The 18,925-nt window shown below is 36.7% G+C and overlaps 2 protein-coding genes across 8 annotated transcripts in view; one reads left to right on the forward strand and one right to left on the reverse strand.

Moving 5' to 3' along the window:
* Window positions 1-18,925, forward strand: part of LOC5563749 — a 636,451-nt gene that overhangs the window by 280,960 nt on the left and 336,566 nt on the right. The window lies entirely within an intron of this gene.
* The window catches only part of LOC5570300, a 124,758-nt gene that overhangs the window by 96,013 nt on the left and 9,820 nt on the right, over window positions 1-18,925 (reverse strand). For all 7 annotated transcript variants that reach the window (XM_021845720.1, XM_021845719.1, XM_021845718.1 and 4 more), the window contains 3 exons: window positions 14,262-14,578; window positions 11,708-11,880; window positions 10,880-10,948 (listed from right to left, as the gene is read on the reverse strand). In XM_021845720.1, coding sequence (XP_021701412.1) covers window positions 10,880-10,948; window positions 11,708-11,880; window positions 14,262-14,578 — 559 coding nt within the window. The remainder of the gene's footprint in view (window positions 1-10,879; window positions 10,949-11,707; window positions 11,881-14,261; window positions 14,579-18,925) is intronic.

The following is an 18,925-nucleotide window of genomic DNA, read 5'->3' on the forward strand; positions in this document are numbered from 1 at the left end:
TTTTATTATCATTCAGGCGTATACGTAGTGATCAATTTCTCTTCGTCGATTTTTTCTTAGAATTACTACATGAAAGTTGCAATCGATATTGATAACGATTCACTTGACGGAGGACGATGAGTTCTTTCTACTGACTCGGCAAAAGCAGTCATAAGCAGTCGCGCAGACGAGTAGTTTGCAAAAGAGAAAATCTATGAAGAGAAATCGATCATTGTAGTTACATCCTTATGGTACTGAACGCGAGAATTGTTATATTGTAATACACATTGTGTAGTAGAAATTAGAGAACGAACACTGAAACACAATATTCGAATCATTTTTGAGAAGTACATGCATTTTAGAGCAGTACCACAGCACAAATTAAAAAAAAATACAGCTGACGTAATTTTTGGCATATCTGGTCTTCATTCTATATTTGCATAATCTGAACATGACCAATAACGTAAGACGAAGGACTCTAAATGAACATTCAGTAGCTCAGTGCAGAATGTTTAATTTTTTTCAAACCTCCTTTCGAATGGAGCGGAAATGCATCCTTCATGTCGTGGAAATCACAACGCACCTAAACGAATAATGAGAAATTCTAAACTATTTTTTATATTAACCATCCGTATCAAATATTTCTGTGTCCTTAAAATAGCTTGGTATTCTTTTTTTTCTCAAACACTTTGATGAACCTGAATCTATTAGCAATTAATACATATTGAATTTGGGGCCCAGATAGCCGTTGCGGTAAACGCCACAGCTATTCAGCAAGACCAAGCTGAGGGTCGTGGGTTCGAATCCCACCGGTCGAGGATCTTTTCGGGTTGGAAATTTTCTCGACTTCCCTGGGCATATAGTATCTTCGTACAGTCACCCCACAGTTATGGATCAGCTAAGGCTCATTTTTTAGAATAAAATATGATTACAAATCATGGTGACCTTGTACAGAACAATTTTACCCGCCTGGCAATGCCGAATATAATTGTTTTCGATAAGACACATTAAAAATCGCGGTTATTTACGAAAAAGTGTCGATTTCGAAAGAAATTTCAAACGTTGTCCATCCCACAGATGTGGATCAGTGGAACAGGATGGTCCTTATTATGGATCAAATCGACTCATATTATGGATCAGAGCACTATAAAAGCAATTTATCTGTGAAGCAAACGAATGGTGTTTTAGTGAAAGTATACGTTTCGGCGTTTCTTTCGAAATCGTCTTATTGTTGATTCATAACTGTGGTACGGGTTTCAATGCCCCACAGTTATGAATCAACGATTCTATGAATACGGATAGCATATTATTTTATATGGACGAATAAAATATTCTAGAAGATGTTATGATTGATTTCAATGCTGTAAAGATTTATGGTCCACGTAGATAAAATGTATTCTGCGTAAATGCAACTCTATTTGATGAGATATTCTCCGTTTAAGCCAACTTTGATCCATATCTGTGTGCTATCCATAACTGTGGGGTGACTGTACCTGCCACACGATATACACATGCAAAAATGGTCATTGGCATAGTAAGCTCTCAGTTAATAACTGTGGAAGTGCTCATTAGAACACTAAGCTGAGAAGCAGGCTCTGTCCCAGTGGGGACGTAACGCTAGAGAAAAGAAGAAGAACATATTGAATATATACTAGGGTAGGTGTACCAATTATGGATGCAATAGGTCAACAGTATGAATTAATATCTGATTTGAACCGCGTTTCTAAAACGTAAGCATGACTTGTTCATGTTAATTACTAGTGTAGCATTCATATTCAATCTCACAGCATAAAACTAAACCCTATCACATCACATAGTCACATTCCAGAACTTTCCACAACTTTCTCTTTATTTGCATAATTGAGCGACGACCTTCAAACGTTGCAGTTCTTTTCTGCTTTCTTTTTGTTGTTGTCATAAAAGACCATTAAAGCAAAACACCCCGCAAAAGCAAAAGCAAAGCACCGACAACCTTGACCATTTTCTTAATGCTGATGCAAGCGCAACTCAACAGCTGCGCGACACATTGACACGCTTAACCCTGACGACCGACGCATCACGCTGGCTCTGTGTTTTAGTTATACCTACCCTTTTTGTAAACTAGTTATAAAACAGTCAAGCACCAGAAATACATGATTCATTCTGAAACGCCTCGTACTTCGTGTAAGTTCTTTTAGTCACAAAGCCTTCTCCGGCACCTCACCACGATTTGGCAACCGTGAACAGTGAGCTCGAGTGAAAAACCAAAAGCCAAAAGTGTCTAACGATTTTAGACCGGTGAAAAGCGTAACGATCTTAAGGGGACACGGGAGACCGTGTTATTTTCCCTATCTTTTGTCTCGCTCTAACAATCATCATCAAAACTTTGCCGAAGCAAATCTCGAGTTTTAGTGAACCGATGAAGCTGAAAATTTAATCGATTGTGCACCACATATATAGAATATAGTGATAAATTTTTCACATCCATATATGGAGTGGTACTTGAGATCTGCTTCTTCAAATGGATAGGATGATTATAATGACGTCCCGTGCGGCCTTAAGAAAAGTTACTAAGTGTTCTCACTAATAGTACTAATCAGTTCAGTGAAGAACTTTAAGGTTCAGTGCCATAATTATGAGCTGGTCTTCAGACACCATTATCAACAAGACTGAAGTAAGCCTGAGCACGACGGAGGCGAGAATCATCGCCAGCACCATCGTCTTTATTGCATCAGTGTTAGCCCTGTTCCTGTGCTTGCGTGCACACAGTAAATTCGCGAAAGCAAAAATGCGGCAGACAGCACAGCGAGAAATTCGTTTAAACAACGTGAAAATCCAACAGTGAAGAAATCTGTGAAATCAACTCAAGATCTAGTGCTAAAGTGCAAAGAAAAAATACTAATCGATATCAACTGCAGGCGAGACCACTGCCGATAACCATCGGCAGGCGGGTTTGAAGGACGAAATAGTAGTGGAGGATGCAGTTCGACGACGAGAGTACCTACCAGGCCGCCGATGTTCAAAGCTGAAAAAAAAATACGTAAGTGGAGTGCAATAATTTTAGTACCCTAATTAATGGAAGTAATAGAGGCCAACATCGAACATTTGAGGAAAATTGAAAACAATTTCAAAAAGGCCCCCAATAGAAGCTATTCAAAACTATTTCTAAATCAAAAGTTAGACCAAGTTAGAGAGTTAAGGAACATAATTGTAGACGATCTTGCTACCCTAGAGGATGTTTTATCTCAAAAATACGTAGATTCCAAGTACGTTGAAGTAAGAACGGTAACTAGCCGAATTTTTCACTTTATCGAGTTACGTATTGGCAGTGCACGAAATACAAATTACACATTTGAAACCCTTGCTCGTCTTGCGATAATCTGTAGAAAACTTAGAAAAGATCCAATACAATCCACCACAATGGCAGAACAATTTGACATTAAAACAGCAACCGCTATCGTACAGACGTACGACGGAAGCTCCGCCAATTTGAATACATTTATTGATGGAGCTAACCTCCTCAAAGAATTTACGAGTCGTAATCATATGGAGATGGCAGCAAATTTTTAAAGACACGCTTGACTGGTAAGGCAAGACAAGGCCTACCTGAGGATGTAAAGACAATTGATGATATTATTACAGATGTCAAAGCACACTGTACCGAAACTATCACAGCACAAAATATTATGGCCAAACTTAAAGCAAGTAGCCAAAAGAACGATCTAGAACAATTTTGCACGGATGTTGATTCACTAACCACTCAGCTCCAAAACATATATGTGTCCCAAAAAATACCGACAGAAATTGCTAAATCAATGGCTGCTAAAGCAGGTATTGATACATTGATAAACGGTATCAAAAATACCGAAACTAAAATAATCCTGAAAGCTGGCAATTACTCGTCAGTAAGAGAAGCCATTCAAAAGGTGAACGAAAACACAACACAAGAGGCGTGCGAAAAACAAATATTCCACATGGTTGGTCAAAAGTTTACCAACAGGAATCGTCAGTATTTTAATGTTCAACGCGGAAACTATCGTGGGAGTTATGTAAACCGCAATACAAGATTCAATAATAACAACAATAATCACAACAATAATAGGCAATATTCTGGAAACTACGGACGGGACCAAAATCGATACAATCCAGAAAATCGATACCGTTACAATGACTACAATAGACGGGGTAGTAGTCAACGCAACCATCCTAACAGAAATGTGTTTTACTCGGAAAACGGCAATCAACCCTCGACTCAACCCCAGGTCGAGACGGAAGCGGAGCATGGGGATCAAATAATTCATCCAAGGAGATAAATCTCTTCAATATAAATATGAATTATTCTATATTTGTAACAGTCAAACTTGAAATGTGCGAAAAAATTTGCACACTTATTGTAGACACGGGTGCAGATATTTCAGTAATCAAGGAAAATATCCTGAACCCGAATCAAAATATATATCCCGCACAAAAGTGCATCATAAACGGAATAACCGAAGGAAAAACTGAGAGTATTGGACTCACATATACTAATATTAAAATTGACTACAACAAAATACCCTCGAATTTTCAGGTCGTAGATAAAAACTTTCCTATTTGTACAGATGGAATCTTAGGAAGAGATTTTCTAGCGAACTACGGCTGTAATTTATGTTTAAAATCTTGGTTATTAACATTTAGTTACAAAAATGAACTATTCGAAATTCCTATCGAAGACAAATTTCAAGATCACCTCGTAATTCCACCTAGATGCCAAGTGGTCAAACAAATATTTATTCCTGAGATAAAAGAAGACAGTGTAGTTATAGCTGATCAAATAAAACCTGGAGTATTCATAGGAAATTCAGTAATTAACAACAAGATTCAGTTCATTAATGTACTCAATGTAAATAGCAGTACAAGAACTATCCCACATACATTTAAACCCAAAATAGTACCACTTAAAGATTACCTATTAGTTAATCCGAATAAACAAAAAGAAACTTCGACAAGAAGCTATCAACTAATTGATGAGCTAAATCTGACGACTATATCGGATGAAGAAATTATAAGCAAATTAAAACAACTTTGTCTGGATTTTAATGATATTTTTGCCCTGAAAGATGAACCGTTATCGGCAAATAATTTTTACAAGCAAACCTTAAAGCTAAATTCGGATAGCCCCACTTATATCAAGAATTATCGCATACCAGAAGCTCATAAAGCAGAAATGGATAAACAAGTGCGAAAAATGGTCCATGATAAAATAGTCAGACCATCAATATCTCCTTTCAATTCGCCAATTCTTATAGTACCCAAGAAATCCAATAATGACGAGAAAAAATGGCGACTAGTAGTGGATTTCCGCCAACTTAATAAAACCATTATTGCAGACAAATTCCCATTACCAAGGATCGACGAGATGTTAGACAATCTTGGACGGGCAAAGTACTTTACAACTCTTGATCTTGCATCTGGTTTTCACCAGATCGAGTTAAACGAAAATTCTAAACACTACACAGCTTTCTCGAGCTCTTCCGGACATTATGAATTCAATCGTCTTCCCTTTGGACTTAATGTTTCTCCCAACAGTTTCCAGAGGATGATGACGATTGCTCTCAGTGGGTGCTGAGTGTGCCTTCTTGTACATCGATGACATCCTTGTAGTCGGATGCTCGGTAAATCACCATTTTAAAAACCTAGAAACAGTTTTTAAACGATTAAGGCAATATAATCTGAAACTGAACCCAGCAAAATGCAATTTTTTCAAACATGATTTTACCTATTTAGGACATCATATTTCAGAGAAAGGCATTTTACCGGATCCATCAAAATATAACGTGATTAAAAACGTTCCAATTCCCAAAACCTCAGATGATGTTAGAAGATTTGTTGCGTTCTGTAACTATTACAGACGCTTTATTCCCAAATTTGCTGATATAGCACACCCACTTAATAAACTTTTGAGGAAAAATGCAGTATTCGAATGGAACGAAAAGTGCAAAACAGCCTTTGAAACGTTGAAAAGGAAATTAATTTCACCTCCAGTTCTGAGATTTCCTGACTTCAAGAAAAGCTTTGTCTTAATTACAGATGCATCGAAAGTAGCATGTGGTGCAATCCTTGCCCAAAGTTATGATAACGTTGATTTACCTATTGCATTTGCAAGTAAAGCATTTACTAAAGGTGAATCAAATAAATCTACAATTGAACAAGAATTGACAGCCATCCACTGGGCAGTGTTACATTTTCGACCCTACCTAATAGGAAGAAAATTCACAATTAAAACAGATCATAGACCTCTAGTCTATTTGTTTTCAATGAAGAACCCTACTTCAAAACTAACTCGTATGAGATTAGAACTGGAAGAATTTGATTATGATATCAAATATGTACAAGGTAAAACAAACGTGGGAGCAGACGCTCTCTCACGAATTCAACTCGATTCAGACATACTCAAAAACATGACAGTGCTCAAAGTTTCCACTAGAGCCATGTCCAAGAAAACGGAAACACAACCGAGTGTACAACACAATACTGTGAAACAAAATAGCAACGAGACTGATCACCTCAATGCGTTTGAATCACTCAACAACACCGAAATTTATGACCTACCAAAACTATATATAGAGCGCTATAAAAATAAATCGTATATATACCAAATATTGAAAAAAAAATTTAAAAAGGTCTTGACACGAGAGTCAAGTACTCAAGTACCCAATCTAACAAATATGTTCGAACAAATAGAGAAATGGGCAAAAGAATTGAATGTTGAAAAAATAGCTCTAGCGCTATCTAGTACAACATTCGAATTTATTAGTGTACACGAATTCAAAAATCAAGCCAATGAAACGCTTCAAAAACTACAAATGCTGCTGTATATACCGCAGCAAGACATACAAGATACAAATATTATAACAAAAATTATTGCTGAAAACCATGAATCTGCATTTGGCGGACATGTCGGCATAAACAGACTATATCGTAAACTGAAAACAATGTACAAATGGCCTAATATGAAAGCCACTATTACAAATTATGTTAATCAATGTATCACATGTAAACAACATAAGCACACTATTAGAACTAACGAAAATTTTATGCATACACCTACTCCGCTAAAATCATTCGAATCAATAGCCATGGATACCATTGGACCTTTTCCAAAGTCTGATTCAGATAACAGATACGCCTTGACAATTCAATGTGATTTGTCTAAATACGTCATAGTAAAACCAATCAAAGATAAGCAAGCATCCACAATTGCTAAAGCATTTATTGAAAATTGCATTTTGATATACGGAACACCTTCGATCATACGAACAGATCAAGGAACCGAGTACAAAAATGAAATATTCAATAAAATCTCTGAAATGTTGCAATATACGCATATCTTTTCAACTCCATACCATCCCCAAACTATCGGAAACTTAGAACGGAATCATCGCTGTTTAAATGAATATTTGAGGCAGTTCGTTAATGAATCTCAGACCGACTGGGATGAATGGATTTCTTACTATGCTTTTTGTTATAATACCACACCATGCACAGATATCCCTTATACACCATATGAACTTGTTTTTGGAAAAATGGCAACGTTACCCAATAACTTAAAGAATCCAACACGTATAGAACCAATTTATAACTATGATCAATATTATGCAGAATTAAAATATAAATTACAAGCAACAGCAATTAGAACTGGAAATATCATTGACAAGGTTAAGAATAATCGAAATACAAAACAACAAGTCACAGCAAAACCAATAAACATTGAAATAGATGATCTCGTAATGCTAGAAAACCCAAATAGAAATAAACTTGACAAAGTATATAAAGGACCATATAAAGTAATCAATATAACACATCCAAATATAACAATACTGGATGAAGCAACGAATATTCAGCATACAGTTCATAAGAACAGAGTAATTAAAATTTAATTCATTTATAGGCTAAGTGTATAATGTAACGTAATGGCGAAATTAAAAGTTTATATTATTAGCATTTAAATTACTTGTGAAACATAAAGCCAGAGAGACATAAACTTTTTCAAGACTGGTTACACCACTCTTCCTTCAGGGGGGAGGTGTAGCATTCATATTCAATCTCACAGCATAAAACTGAACCCTATAGTTCACAATCACATAGTCACATTCCAGAACTTTCCACAACTTTCTCTTTATTTGCATAATTGAGCGACGACCTTCAAACGTTGCAGTTCTTTTCTACTTTCTATTTATTGTTGTCATAAAAGACCATTAAAGCAAAACACCCCGCAAAAGCAAAAGCAAAGCACCGACAACCTTGACCATTTTCTTAATGCTGATGCAAGCGCAACTCAACAGCTGCGCGACACATTGACACGCTTAACCCTGACGACCGACGCATCACGCTGGCTCTGTGTTTTAGTTATACCTACCCTTTTTGTAAACTAGTTATAAAACAGTCAAGCACCAGAAATACATGATTCATTCTGAAACGCATCGTACTTCGTGTAAGTTCTTTTAGTCACAAAGCCTTCTCCGGCACCTCACCACGATTCTAGGTTAAGGCCTTGCGAAACAGTTGAATTGAGCAGCTTTAGTATTAAATTGGCTTAAAGAATCTAAAAAAATAGCGACATAAAAGTGTTCCAATTACGAGCTATCGGATATTTACACGAAATGGACTCAAATGCCATCCAGAGCGAATGATAATGCAACACTAATAAGTAATGAAGTGATTGCTCAAAAAAATTTCCGATGATTTTGTGTTTTATGTCTATGTTAATAAATTTATCGTCAATGGGTTCATGGGAGCGAATTATTTTTTTTTTAAAGGAGTCGAAATGTTGTGAATGTTTAAAACATGATGCAAAACAGCATTGATGACCTCATATTACCATTCCAGAATCCAATTTTAAGGAAACAAGAGCGAAATCTCAAAAATCGAGTATCACTGAAACAACTATCTCTACCATGAAATTATCAGCAGCCGCTTACGAACTTGTCCGAACGGTTGGTTGAAAAATCCTTGTAATTGAGCAGAAAACTTGAAGATAATCATTTACCGAACCGTCCCATCGTGGAAGTCACCCCTAAAACAGCTTTATTTCTTTTATTTCACTGATCAAAAAATGTAAACAAACCGCCTCTAGAGTACCGTCGATGGGGGTGACAATGGGTCTAGGGGGTGAGATTGGGTCAAAACGGAAAAATATGATAATAAATCTTCGAGCTGTTTAGTAGAATACCTATAAGTAGATGAAAAAACCGAATTTAGTACTATACCATTTAATTCCACTAGAGTTTGTATCCTTTGACAGATACGCGTATTTCGACCTCAACTGTAAGGCCGTCTTCACGACACTGAAGACGGCCTTACAGTTGAGGTCGAAATACGCGTATCTGTCAAAGGATACAAACTCTAGTGGAATTAAATGGTATAGTACTAAATTCGGAAAAATATGATTTATGAAATATTTCAGCTAATAACGCTGATATTGCTAAAATCAATAATTCATATGTAAGGGAACATATTATTACACGTTATTCATCACAATATACATTTTTAGAAATAGTAGTTTTTGTTTACTGTATCAAAAAACTTGTATGTTGAAACTAGATAAAATATACAACATTAAATTTCTCCTGTGCAAAGTATCACGCATATACTTTAACCTCTATCGTTAAATAAGTAGAAGGTTGGAAGTCTTTTCATTGCACTTCACATGTATTTTCCGGAAACTATTTGATTTTTCCACAAAAAAATCATTTTTCTCGGTACAGTGTCTAAAACATTAAAAATGGAACATCAAACAAGTCTACTTGAGTAGTCCGTGCATTGAATAACAATGCAACGCATTTTGACAACTTCTCAAACCAGCAACTGTGTTTCATGCGCAGCAACATCGTAAAAATTTATCAAATGGATTTATTTTTTGGAATTTAACTACTTATCAGTATTTTCATATTATAGAAACATCTCACGGAAGTACAAATGAGTTGGATCGCTGATATATTGGGATTATGACGTCAATATCTGCCTGAAATGTATTGATCGTGGAATGTCGCATCGAAATTTAACTATTTGCGAAGGTTTAAAATAATCACTGTATCAGTACACCTTTGGGGAAACTGAATAGGCTTTATGGCAATGGGGATGAGACTTTGAAGACAGTTTAAGGGAAAAAAACAAGAAAATTTATGTAAACTGACGATAAATGTTGGGTTTACATATTTTTTTCTCATAGATCGTCAATATTTTGGTATAATCGTTCTTTTAAGTGGATTTATCATACCTGTGAAACATCTTAGATATCTTTTCGTCTTGTTTTCATCATATTTCATCATTATTTTTCAGCTGTGAATAGTTTTGCAATCATATTCTGAAAAACAAGTTATTTCAATTACAGTGACCCAATGTCACCCCCTCTATGGGGTGAGATTGGGTCATTTTTCATTCACTTGTGGTGCCACTGTGAATAAATATTTTTCTTTTATTCTTTGAACAGTTGTTAATGTAACATCAAAGTACATACACACAAAATTTGAAGTTTATTGGAGTTAAATTGCGATAGTTATTCAATAAATTAATCGTACATACCCCTTTTTGACCCATTCTCACCCCCAACGACGGTATTGTCATAATTGGGCTCTCATACATTCTTTGTACCAGTTATCGACATAGTGGAAATAACACGATTTCAAACTTTAAAAGGTAAATTTGATTGCGCACCAGCTAAATTTGTTCATTTGTTCTCACTAGGAAACATACATTTATCGGTTGAAGCTATTTTACTGGAAGAAAACATAATTAGTACTTCTACCCTACAACTGTAACGCACATCCCTATTTCCGTTCAAAAATCAAAATCGCTTGCAGCTCGTAAAAATGGTGGCCCCATGTGACAAGCAAACATTCAACACAGGAAAAAAAGAGCACAAAAGTAAACTCAACATTACCCATATTCATCATCGTTCCCGTCGCTGTCAAGTGTGGCACCATCGTAGCTGACACTGCACGGAAGGACACTGAAATTGAAAAACAACACAGGAAAAGACTATCGGAGTACAGTTCGAAAAATCTGGCAGCTGTGACACTGGTTCAAAACACACACAAAAAAAAACAAAATTCGAGCAGTTTTCATTTCAAATGGCCGTCAGCAAAAACAAGTATCTTTCCGAAGCACAATCATCGATACCGAACAAAACCCGCCCCTCCAGATCAATTGAGCCGGCAAACGGAAATAATCTAGTTTGGGGACAACATTCCAACGAAAACCATCGCCACAGTGGAGAGAATTTGAACCAAAAGTGGTACCTTTCATGAATGTTTATTATTGATGCTCCAAATATGTGCATGGCAATGAACTGAAATTCACAACATATTTTTAGTTGTGTTGTCCATCTCATTCGAATGCACAACTTTACTTAGGTACCATATGGTTATTTTTTTTTCAATTTTTATGTTACTCAAATATAAAAAAAAATGCAAATTGTTCCTAATTCCAAACAAACAGCTTTGTTTTATTGGTAATTAGGGAAAAAGTGCAAGATTCCGGTATTACAATGACCACAAGATTTATTAATATTTTTCTTCATGGAACATAAAATTGTTCAAAAATCGCAATCAATAAAAAATAAATTAGTTCTATGTCCATTCTTTCCCCACAGTGGCCTCACAAGATTTTAAACAACTGCTGCCCTCTTGTTCCGACCAGTGTCACAGAGTGCCAAAAAGTCATCGCAAAAAATATCATCTATCTATCTATTGCCATGTAGAGTGCTTACCTGACGGTCGAGTTGGCCCGTACTCCGATGCCCAGCTCGGTCAAACAGTGAAGAGTGGTTTCGCATGGATCGCCGGCTGGCAACGGGAACAGCACCTGATAATAGTGACCGACTCGGTCCGCTTGCCACAGCACGTGCTCAATCTCCAGCTTTTTCAGCAACTCGTCAAGAACCTACACGGCGAAAAAATAAATTAATATTGACTGACGTAATTTTTGAATATATATCAGTAATTTGACTTAAGGTAAATCGAAGTCAAGCCTAAAATTTTTAAGAGCACGAATCTGGAGAACTAGACATCCATTTGAGATGAAATCCTAATAAATCGTTTCCAGAAACCCATTTCGAGTAACAACACAAAACTTGTAGCAAATTAAGCATACTCCCTTCAGCGTGGTCAGATGGCTTTAAGGTACTCTCACTCATTAGATCAGGGTTCAAGTCCCATCCAAACTTCAACAACTTTTTTTGTTCATTAATCAAATTGGTTCTTTCGATTGCTAGACCCTGATTTTCAACTGTCATCAGCTGATTTTGTACTTTTTCAATAAGTTATTGTGCATCATATTTGTGAGTGAAAATAACGTGATATTACAGTTTATTTTTTGCTGTGTATACAGCCACATATATGCGAACAGGCAGGCAGGAGGGAAGAAACGGTGTGTCCGGTGATTCGATGCATGCACGAAAAACCGATAGTGCAGAGAGTTAGGGAAGCTGCAGAGATGTTATATAGTTGGAAATCAATGACCGTAAAGTTCTTGAAATGGGCTTCCTATAACCTGCGGGTAAATCACTTTCCGAGTGGTGGGGCTGCTGCTGATGATGAGCTGTTGAAATTTTCAATTGAAGTGGACCATGGCGAACGGAAATGGATTGGACTGAGGTTGAGCGGTTTAGTGGGAGCTAAGTCATCTGCAACATGCTGTATTGTGCTGAAAATTGCTGAACAAAGATTCAAAATCACATTTTACGTAATTCACGTCTTCTTATTCCTATTTTTTGCATTACATCGTCACTGGGACAGCACATGCTTCTCAACTTAGTGTTCAATGATCACTTCCACAATCATTAACTGATAGTTTTCAGTGCCATTGTTGCCTTTTCTTGCATTTGCATATAATGTGGCTTACACGACAATACTCTATACTCACGGCCAGGATCACACTTACAAGGGTGAGGAGGGAAGCGAGGAGGGCATGGTCCCTGAACCTCTAAATTTTGGGGCCCCACAAATTACGACTAATATATTATAGAAGATTTGAGAACCATTACAAATCGATGAAGTGGTACATACTTATTTGAAACACATCGAAAGATTCTAAATATTCAAGGTGTTTCCATGAATTCAAACTATTCAAAGCAATTTAAAAAAATAGTCAATATCTACTTGAAACACCTTTGAGTTGCAATTTTTCGATTACGTTATTTTGAAAAAGAAAATTGGGTAGAAAGTTTGGCCCTTTCCAAATGATGACATTTGGTGAAAATAAGTATGCTTGGCTTATTTAGTCAAGATCTATACAACCTCATCAGTTGAAGCGTCTCATATTAAGACAAAAAAGGTATAGATATCCAGAAAGTTTCATTGAAATCTGAGGGAGTGCTACCAATATTCGAGTTAGCGCTAAATGCGTCATAATGCGTTTCTATTTGAAATTCTCAACCACACACCTTGACCACAAAGCGGTAAACCACCAGAAAGTGTGACACCTATTTAAATTATCCCGTTTCCAATGCAGTGACTATTAAGCTCGATTCAAATAACCATTATCACTTATCGTCTTCGAAAGCCATCCATTTGATAACTCTTAAAATCTCAGTCAGCAGTTAGCATTCGCACGACGGCCAAGAGCATAGAAATTTTCCAAATCCAAAACCGACATTACTATCTCTGTCCAGATCTAGATAAGAGCTGTTACGAACTAAACTTGGAAAAATCAAACGATGATAACTTGGAAACCAATGCATCTATATACTTCAGGTTTTTCGTGAATAAACAGTTTTATGATTGAAAAATTTGTTTTACTACTTTGGTAAATGAAATGTGATATGTTAATAAAAGCTTAATTCAGTTTAACCAAATTAAGATGATAGTGTTGTGGTTGACTATCACAAAACAATGTATTCCACTATGACAACAAATGACACTATGGCCAAAATTGGTGCATTTACCATACTGTTTGTGCTCATGACGTAAACATCTCTATTGTTTCACATTAATAACTTATTGGCATAAATTGAGCAAAGAAAAGTCATCAAGAAGTTTGTTAAATTTCGGGAAAAATGTTCTTGTTTTTGTTGCAAATGGTCAGAAAATCAAGTTGCGATCCTCATGGCAAAAGTTTGTATGATGTTTAAAATTATAAATGCAAAAAACTTCCACTTATGGTACAATAATTCTGGAGCACATTTTTGAACTACAATAACATTTGAATTAGATCCATTTGAAAATGTACCACACTTTGAGATTTTCCATATTTAGTTCGTCACAGTCCTTAGTCACACCCGACAATAAAACCATTTTCCACGATTTAATCGCATAAATTCTCACCTTTTCCATCGGCACAAAGCACTCGTCGTTGCGCTGCTTGACCCCACCGCCTCCCATGATCTTCCCGTAGGCCGGTGGTGGTGGCGGAAGGGAACGAGGTGCCTTCGCCGGCCTTCGATTATTGTGCAGCGCGTGCTTATCGCGTAGTTCAACCTCCAACCGCAAGATGGCATTCACCGCTGTTTCGTTCGCTGAAGCCGATTGAACTGCATTTTCCGGAACGTTGATGTTCAGATTGCGTCCGGGACTGGATTGATGATGGGGCGGAATCGGAGGTGAAGCCGGTGGCAGCAGTTCGCTGTTGCCGTAATCGAGTCCTGCAAACGATGGGCAAGGTAAAGTTTTACAAATTTATTTCCAACGTGCAGGTGGAAATTTGAAAAGCAAATAGCGTTTTTAGGCACTGGAAATGAATGTATGCAGCAGTAGTTGACCTAGTTTGAAACGGTAGAGTGGAGCTTCAGGGCCGCTTTCGCAATGAAATGAATAATTCAACAGCAATTAACCAATCTGCGAACAACGCAGCTTGCGAGATGGAAGTTATTTTGGAGACGATATTTTACTTCATCCAGGTATTTGGGAGTATGCTCCAGTGGTAAAGTTTCCTCCATTTATAATATTTGTGCGATTGCTATGAATACGTAGTCAGTCTACATGGGAAGGTAGACGGACACAATGTAGCTATACAAAGGGTTGGGTGATTCGAAATTCACTCAAAAATCCCTCGGAAAATTGACATAACTTACCAAAAGTTCAATTTATCGACAATTAATAATATTTTTTGCTTTGGTTTACAATGCAGCCTTGCAAAATTGGAGAAAAATAGAACACACTTATATTATTTTACGGATTCAGGTGAAACCTGAACATCTGAACAATTCGGTATAGTAAATTAAAGAAATACGGTGATTTTTTACAGTTTTCGGTACAAGTTCACTGGAACATGTTAATTTTTACAAACTACAGTGTTTTATTTTACCGAACTGTTATACTATTCATAAAATTCCCGGAATCCTGTAAAATGGACTGAGGGTGTATTTTCTGACGTTTCCAAATCCAATATACATTGTGCCGAAACTTCGGAAAATAATAAATCGCTGTTTTCCCCTGATTTTAGAAGACTATATATCAAACCAAAGCATTATTACCAATGGGTTTTCACGGTTTCTCCAAGCGTTCAGAACACGGATTTACTACCCACCACAATAATATATTTACATATTTTTCTTATTCTCCTTTCTAACAAAACATCTCTCTTGAAATAGTGCCTTATCTTAGTTTTGTATTTAATCAGCAATTTCATGCTTGTTAGTTCCTCTACCAGCAGCAACGATTTTTCAACAAAATACTATAATTTTTACTACAAAATAATTAAATTGAGATGCAAAATTATGAGGAATAATGGAAATGGAAAATTTCGACCATAAAACTAGCAGTACGCTAGATAGGGCGCGTAAATCAAACTACGCCACAGAAGGTAACGACTCTACAGCGCCGTCGGCCAACCTGAATTGAAAGTCCTACACGAACCCATATTATCATTCACACCTGTGCATCTCCTTCGGTTGAATTTTTCATCTAAGAGAGCAAAGGATATGTTAAGTTGTAAAATAGAATTTTGGGGTTCACGAAAAATATGGCTTATTTTCTCAGCATGAGAGCGAACAACATATAAAATAAATGTGGCATTAGAATCGTGAAAGCACTTGTAAAATTTATCCTTAAAATCTTGAAATTATTAAAATTTAATAATTGACTGGAATGACAGTCATTGTTTAAAAGTAATGCATGGAAATCATTTTTGTCAATATCTTTACCATTTTCCAATTACAAAAGCATGTATGAGGGGAGGTGGTTTGAAATTTCTTACGTGCCATTCAATTTGTTTTAATTTTCATGCAAAAAGGGAGAGGGGGGTTGAAAATCGTAAAAATTGTCTTACTTAATTAATAGACAGCCTCCAACCGATGTCAATAACAAGTGCTTAATAGAAAATGAGTTTTTTTAGTCATTGTAGAAAATCCAGTAGAATTGAACCCCATTAACAAACCCAATGTGTATCACCCTAATAAAATCTTCCAAATTAATAGACCATTTCCGTCAGATCTAACCCCCAGTTTTTGTATTTTTCTTCGAAAGACAATCATTTTTAATGAATGTTAACGCTTTCAGATTTTGTTTATATGCACTCCTGATTTTCTTACAAATGTTTGAAAACATGAATGTGGGAATAGCATCATAGACAACTCTAGGTGCCCTCCTAGCTACGCACTGCAATACAATCACCATCAAATCCAGCAGGCAGCTAGGCTGCGACGACAGTGTCAGTATTAAATAGTGAGAGCAATCGTTCGGTCGTGTTCGCTTATTAGTAATATAATTGAATTCAATCAAGAAGTTAATCTTATTGAAGTTACGATGTCCGAAGTTATTGTCCAGAACGCGTATTTCCCTATTTCCAGGTTGGAAAGTGTAGTGAAATAATCAAGATTCCTACATGAATACTCACCACATTTTGAAAAATAATTCGAGATGTGGCACAGTTTGTTCAACCCTATGAGTATCAGCGTGGTGATTTTGCAACAGTTTTTCGATTCCACCCCGCCAACGAAACTAACCTGAAATTACTCAAACAAACGTTTTTGCACCAGGTTGGAACTGGCGCAACCCATTCTCAGTTTCAATCACAGTTTCAACTCCAACCCGATTCAGGTTTAGGAAAATATATTTATGTTCCTCCACAGATTCAAAAACCACCCCCTAACAACAAATCTCTCATCCACCCAAAAGTTACGGTATCGCTAGTTTTATTAGAGGCTATTTTTACTATTCATGTCGGCAAATGCCTAAATCTATCTGTTGGCTGTTGATCAGGAAGATTTCCGCCTTGAGGCAGCAACAGCCGCGCAAGGAAATTTTGAGCGGCTGTTGCTGCCTCTAGGCGGGAATTTCCCGGCTTATTCAATCCTCGTCGGCACAAAACAGAGAGATCAGGCAACTGTCGACTACGATCCTTGCGTTACAGAACCGTGTAGTATTCGCCGGGTGCGGTCATAACCGGCCGAAGCGGTGAAGGTGGTTTTCGCGGTGATTACGGAGACTTCAGGAACCGTGAAGGAAGGAGGGAGTGAAACCAGCGGAGCCCATTATGATGAATGAAAACATAAACAAAAATCATCTGGTCATGTCAGCTGATCCTCAATTCACCACAACGTGGTGGCAAAAACCATAGGGAAAAATGGGGTCTGCATTTTTTGGAGGTGAAACAAATTATAGGCTACCGAGGGTGAACTAACGTGCCGCAAGTTTTTCATTGTTTTCTAATAGTTAAAGGCTCCTAAACATATCGGTTCCTTAGGAAAGTTTGTGTAGTAAATTGACCGAAAGCATATAAACCAATAAAACATTTTCACGGAAATGGTCTATTGTTTGAATCAATTCAACCATTCTCAAGCCTTCACTAGTTGACTCAGAGTCACGAGTTGGCTTCACGAGGACGTCTCAATACTTGAAATATGGCTCAGAAAAGTAATATCCCATAATATTTGGTTTAATTGAATTAAAAATCATAACACATGCTAACACTCACTGCATTGATTTGCTTTGTAGAACAATGTTTAATCTACTATGGCTACCATTAGAGTTGTGGCCAACATTTGTGCTTCTATTCTGTTACGCAACGTACAGTATGTACACTATGGTACAAATTTTCGAATAAAAACAAATTACACTTCCCAAATTTGTTGATTCTATACCATTACACGGAATACAATTTACCGGAAGATCATCTACCGGAAAACCAAATCTTACATTTCCAACGACTTTTTATCCATACATTTCAATACAATTATTGTTCTCTTTAAATGATACTTAGCACAAATTATATCACGTTGTTGGTTAATGTGCTGCTACCATAATATGGTTTGAATACAACACAAACTGAAGATTTCTAACATCATTTTTTTTCGATCGCAAACTGTGCCTGTGAAGTTAAGACTCACCAGCTGCTATAACCAGTAAAAACAAACAATCATGATTTGGGAGCTTGTAGAAGCGAGATTTCTTTGAAAAGTTTGTTCAGGTTCAAAATTGCTGTCAATTAAACTTTTTAGAATCCAAGATGGCGGCCTTAAAAAAATGGCGATTTTCGGTCCATGAATCTCAAGTATCTCAAGATCCTGATCATTTAGAAGAATGATATTTTCTACAAGTTTGTCAGGTTGAAAATAGTTTTCAATTGAACATTTTGTAATCATAGATAACGGCCTTGAAAACAAGATGGTGACTTCCGGTTTATGTAAATCATTGCATCTCAAGATTATAATCATTGAGAAGGATGGTTTGTTTCCTGGGGGGTGCGGGCTCGAATATTTGGATCGTTCAAATTGCACACAATCTTTCCTACGAGTGCTAACCATTGTTTGCAACCATGGCACTCTTAAAATTATTCACACAAAGCATAATTAATTCGATGTAAGCGATAAACCCAATAAACAGACTTAATCAACCATTTGTCAGTTATTGAACGTCAGTCATTACAATTTATTTAATGTCTAGCCTAAGTCAATGCCTACTGTGATAGCTACATACTCATTTATTACTACAAAGGGTTACTTGCTTTATGGAAGCCGAGGAGTCCTCTGCACTTCCACAAGAAAACACTG

This window comes from Aedes aegypti, chromosome 2, assembly GCF_002204515.2.
Source record: "Aedes aegypti strain LVP_AGWG chromosome 2, AaegL5.0 Primary Assembly, whole genome shotgun sequence".
Classification (NCBI taxonomy): domain Eukaryota; kingdom Metazoa; phylum Arthropoda; class Insecta; order Diptera; family Culicidae; genus Aedes; species Aedes aegypti.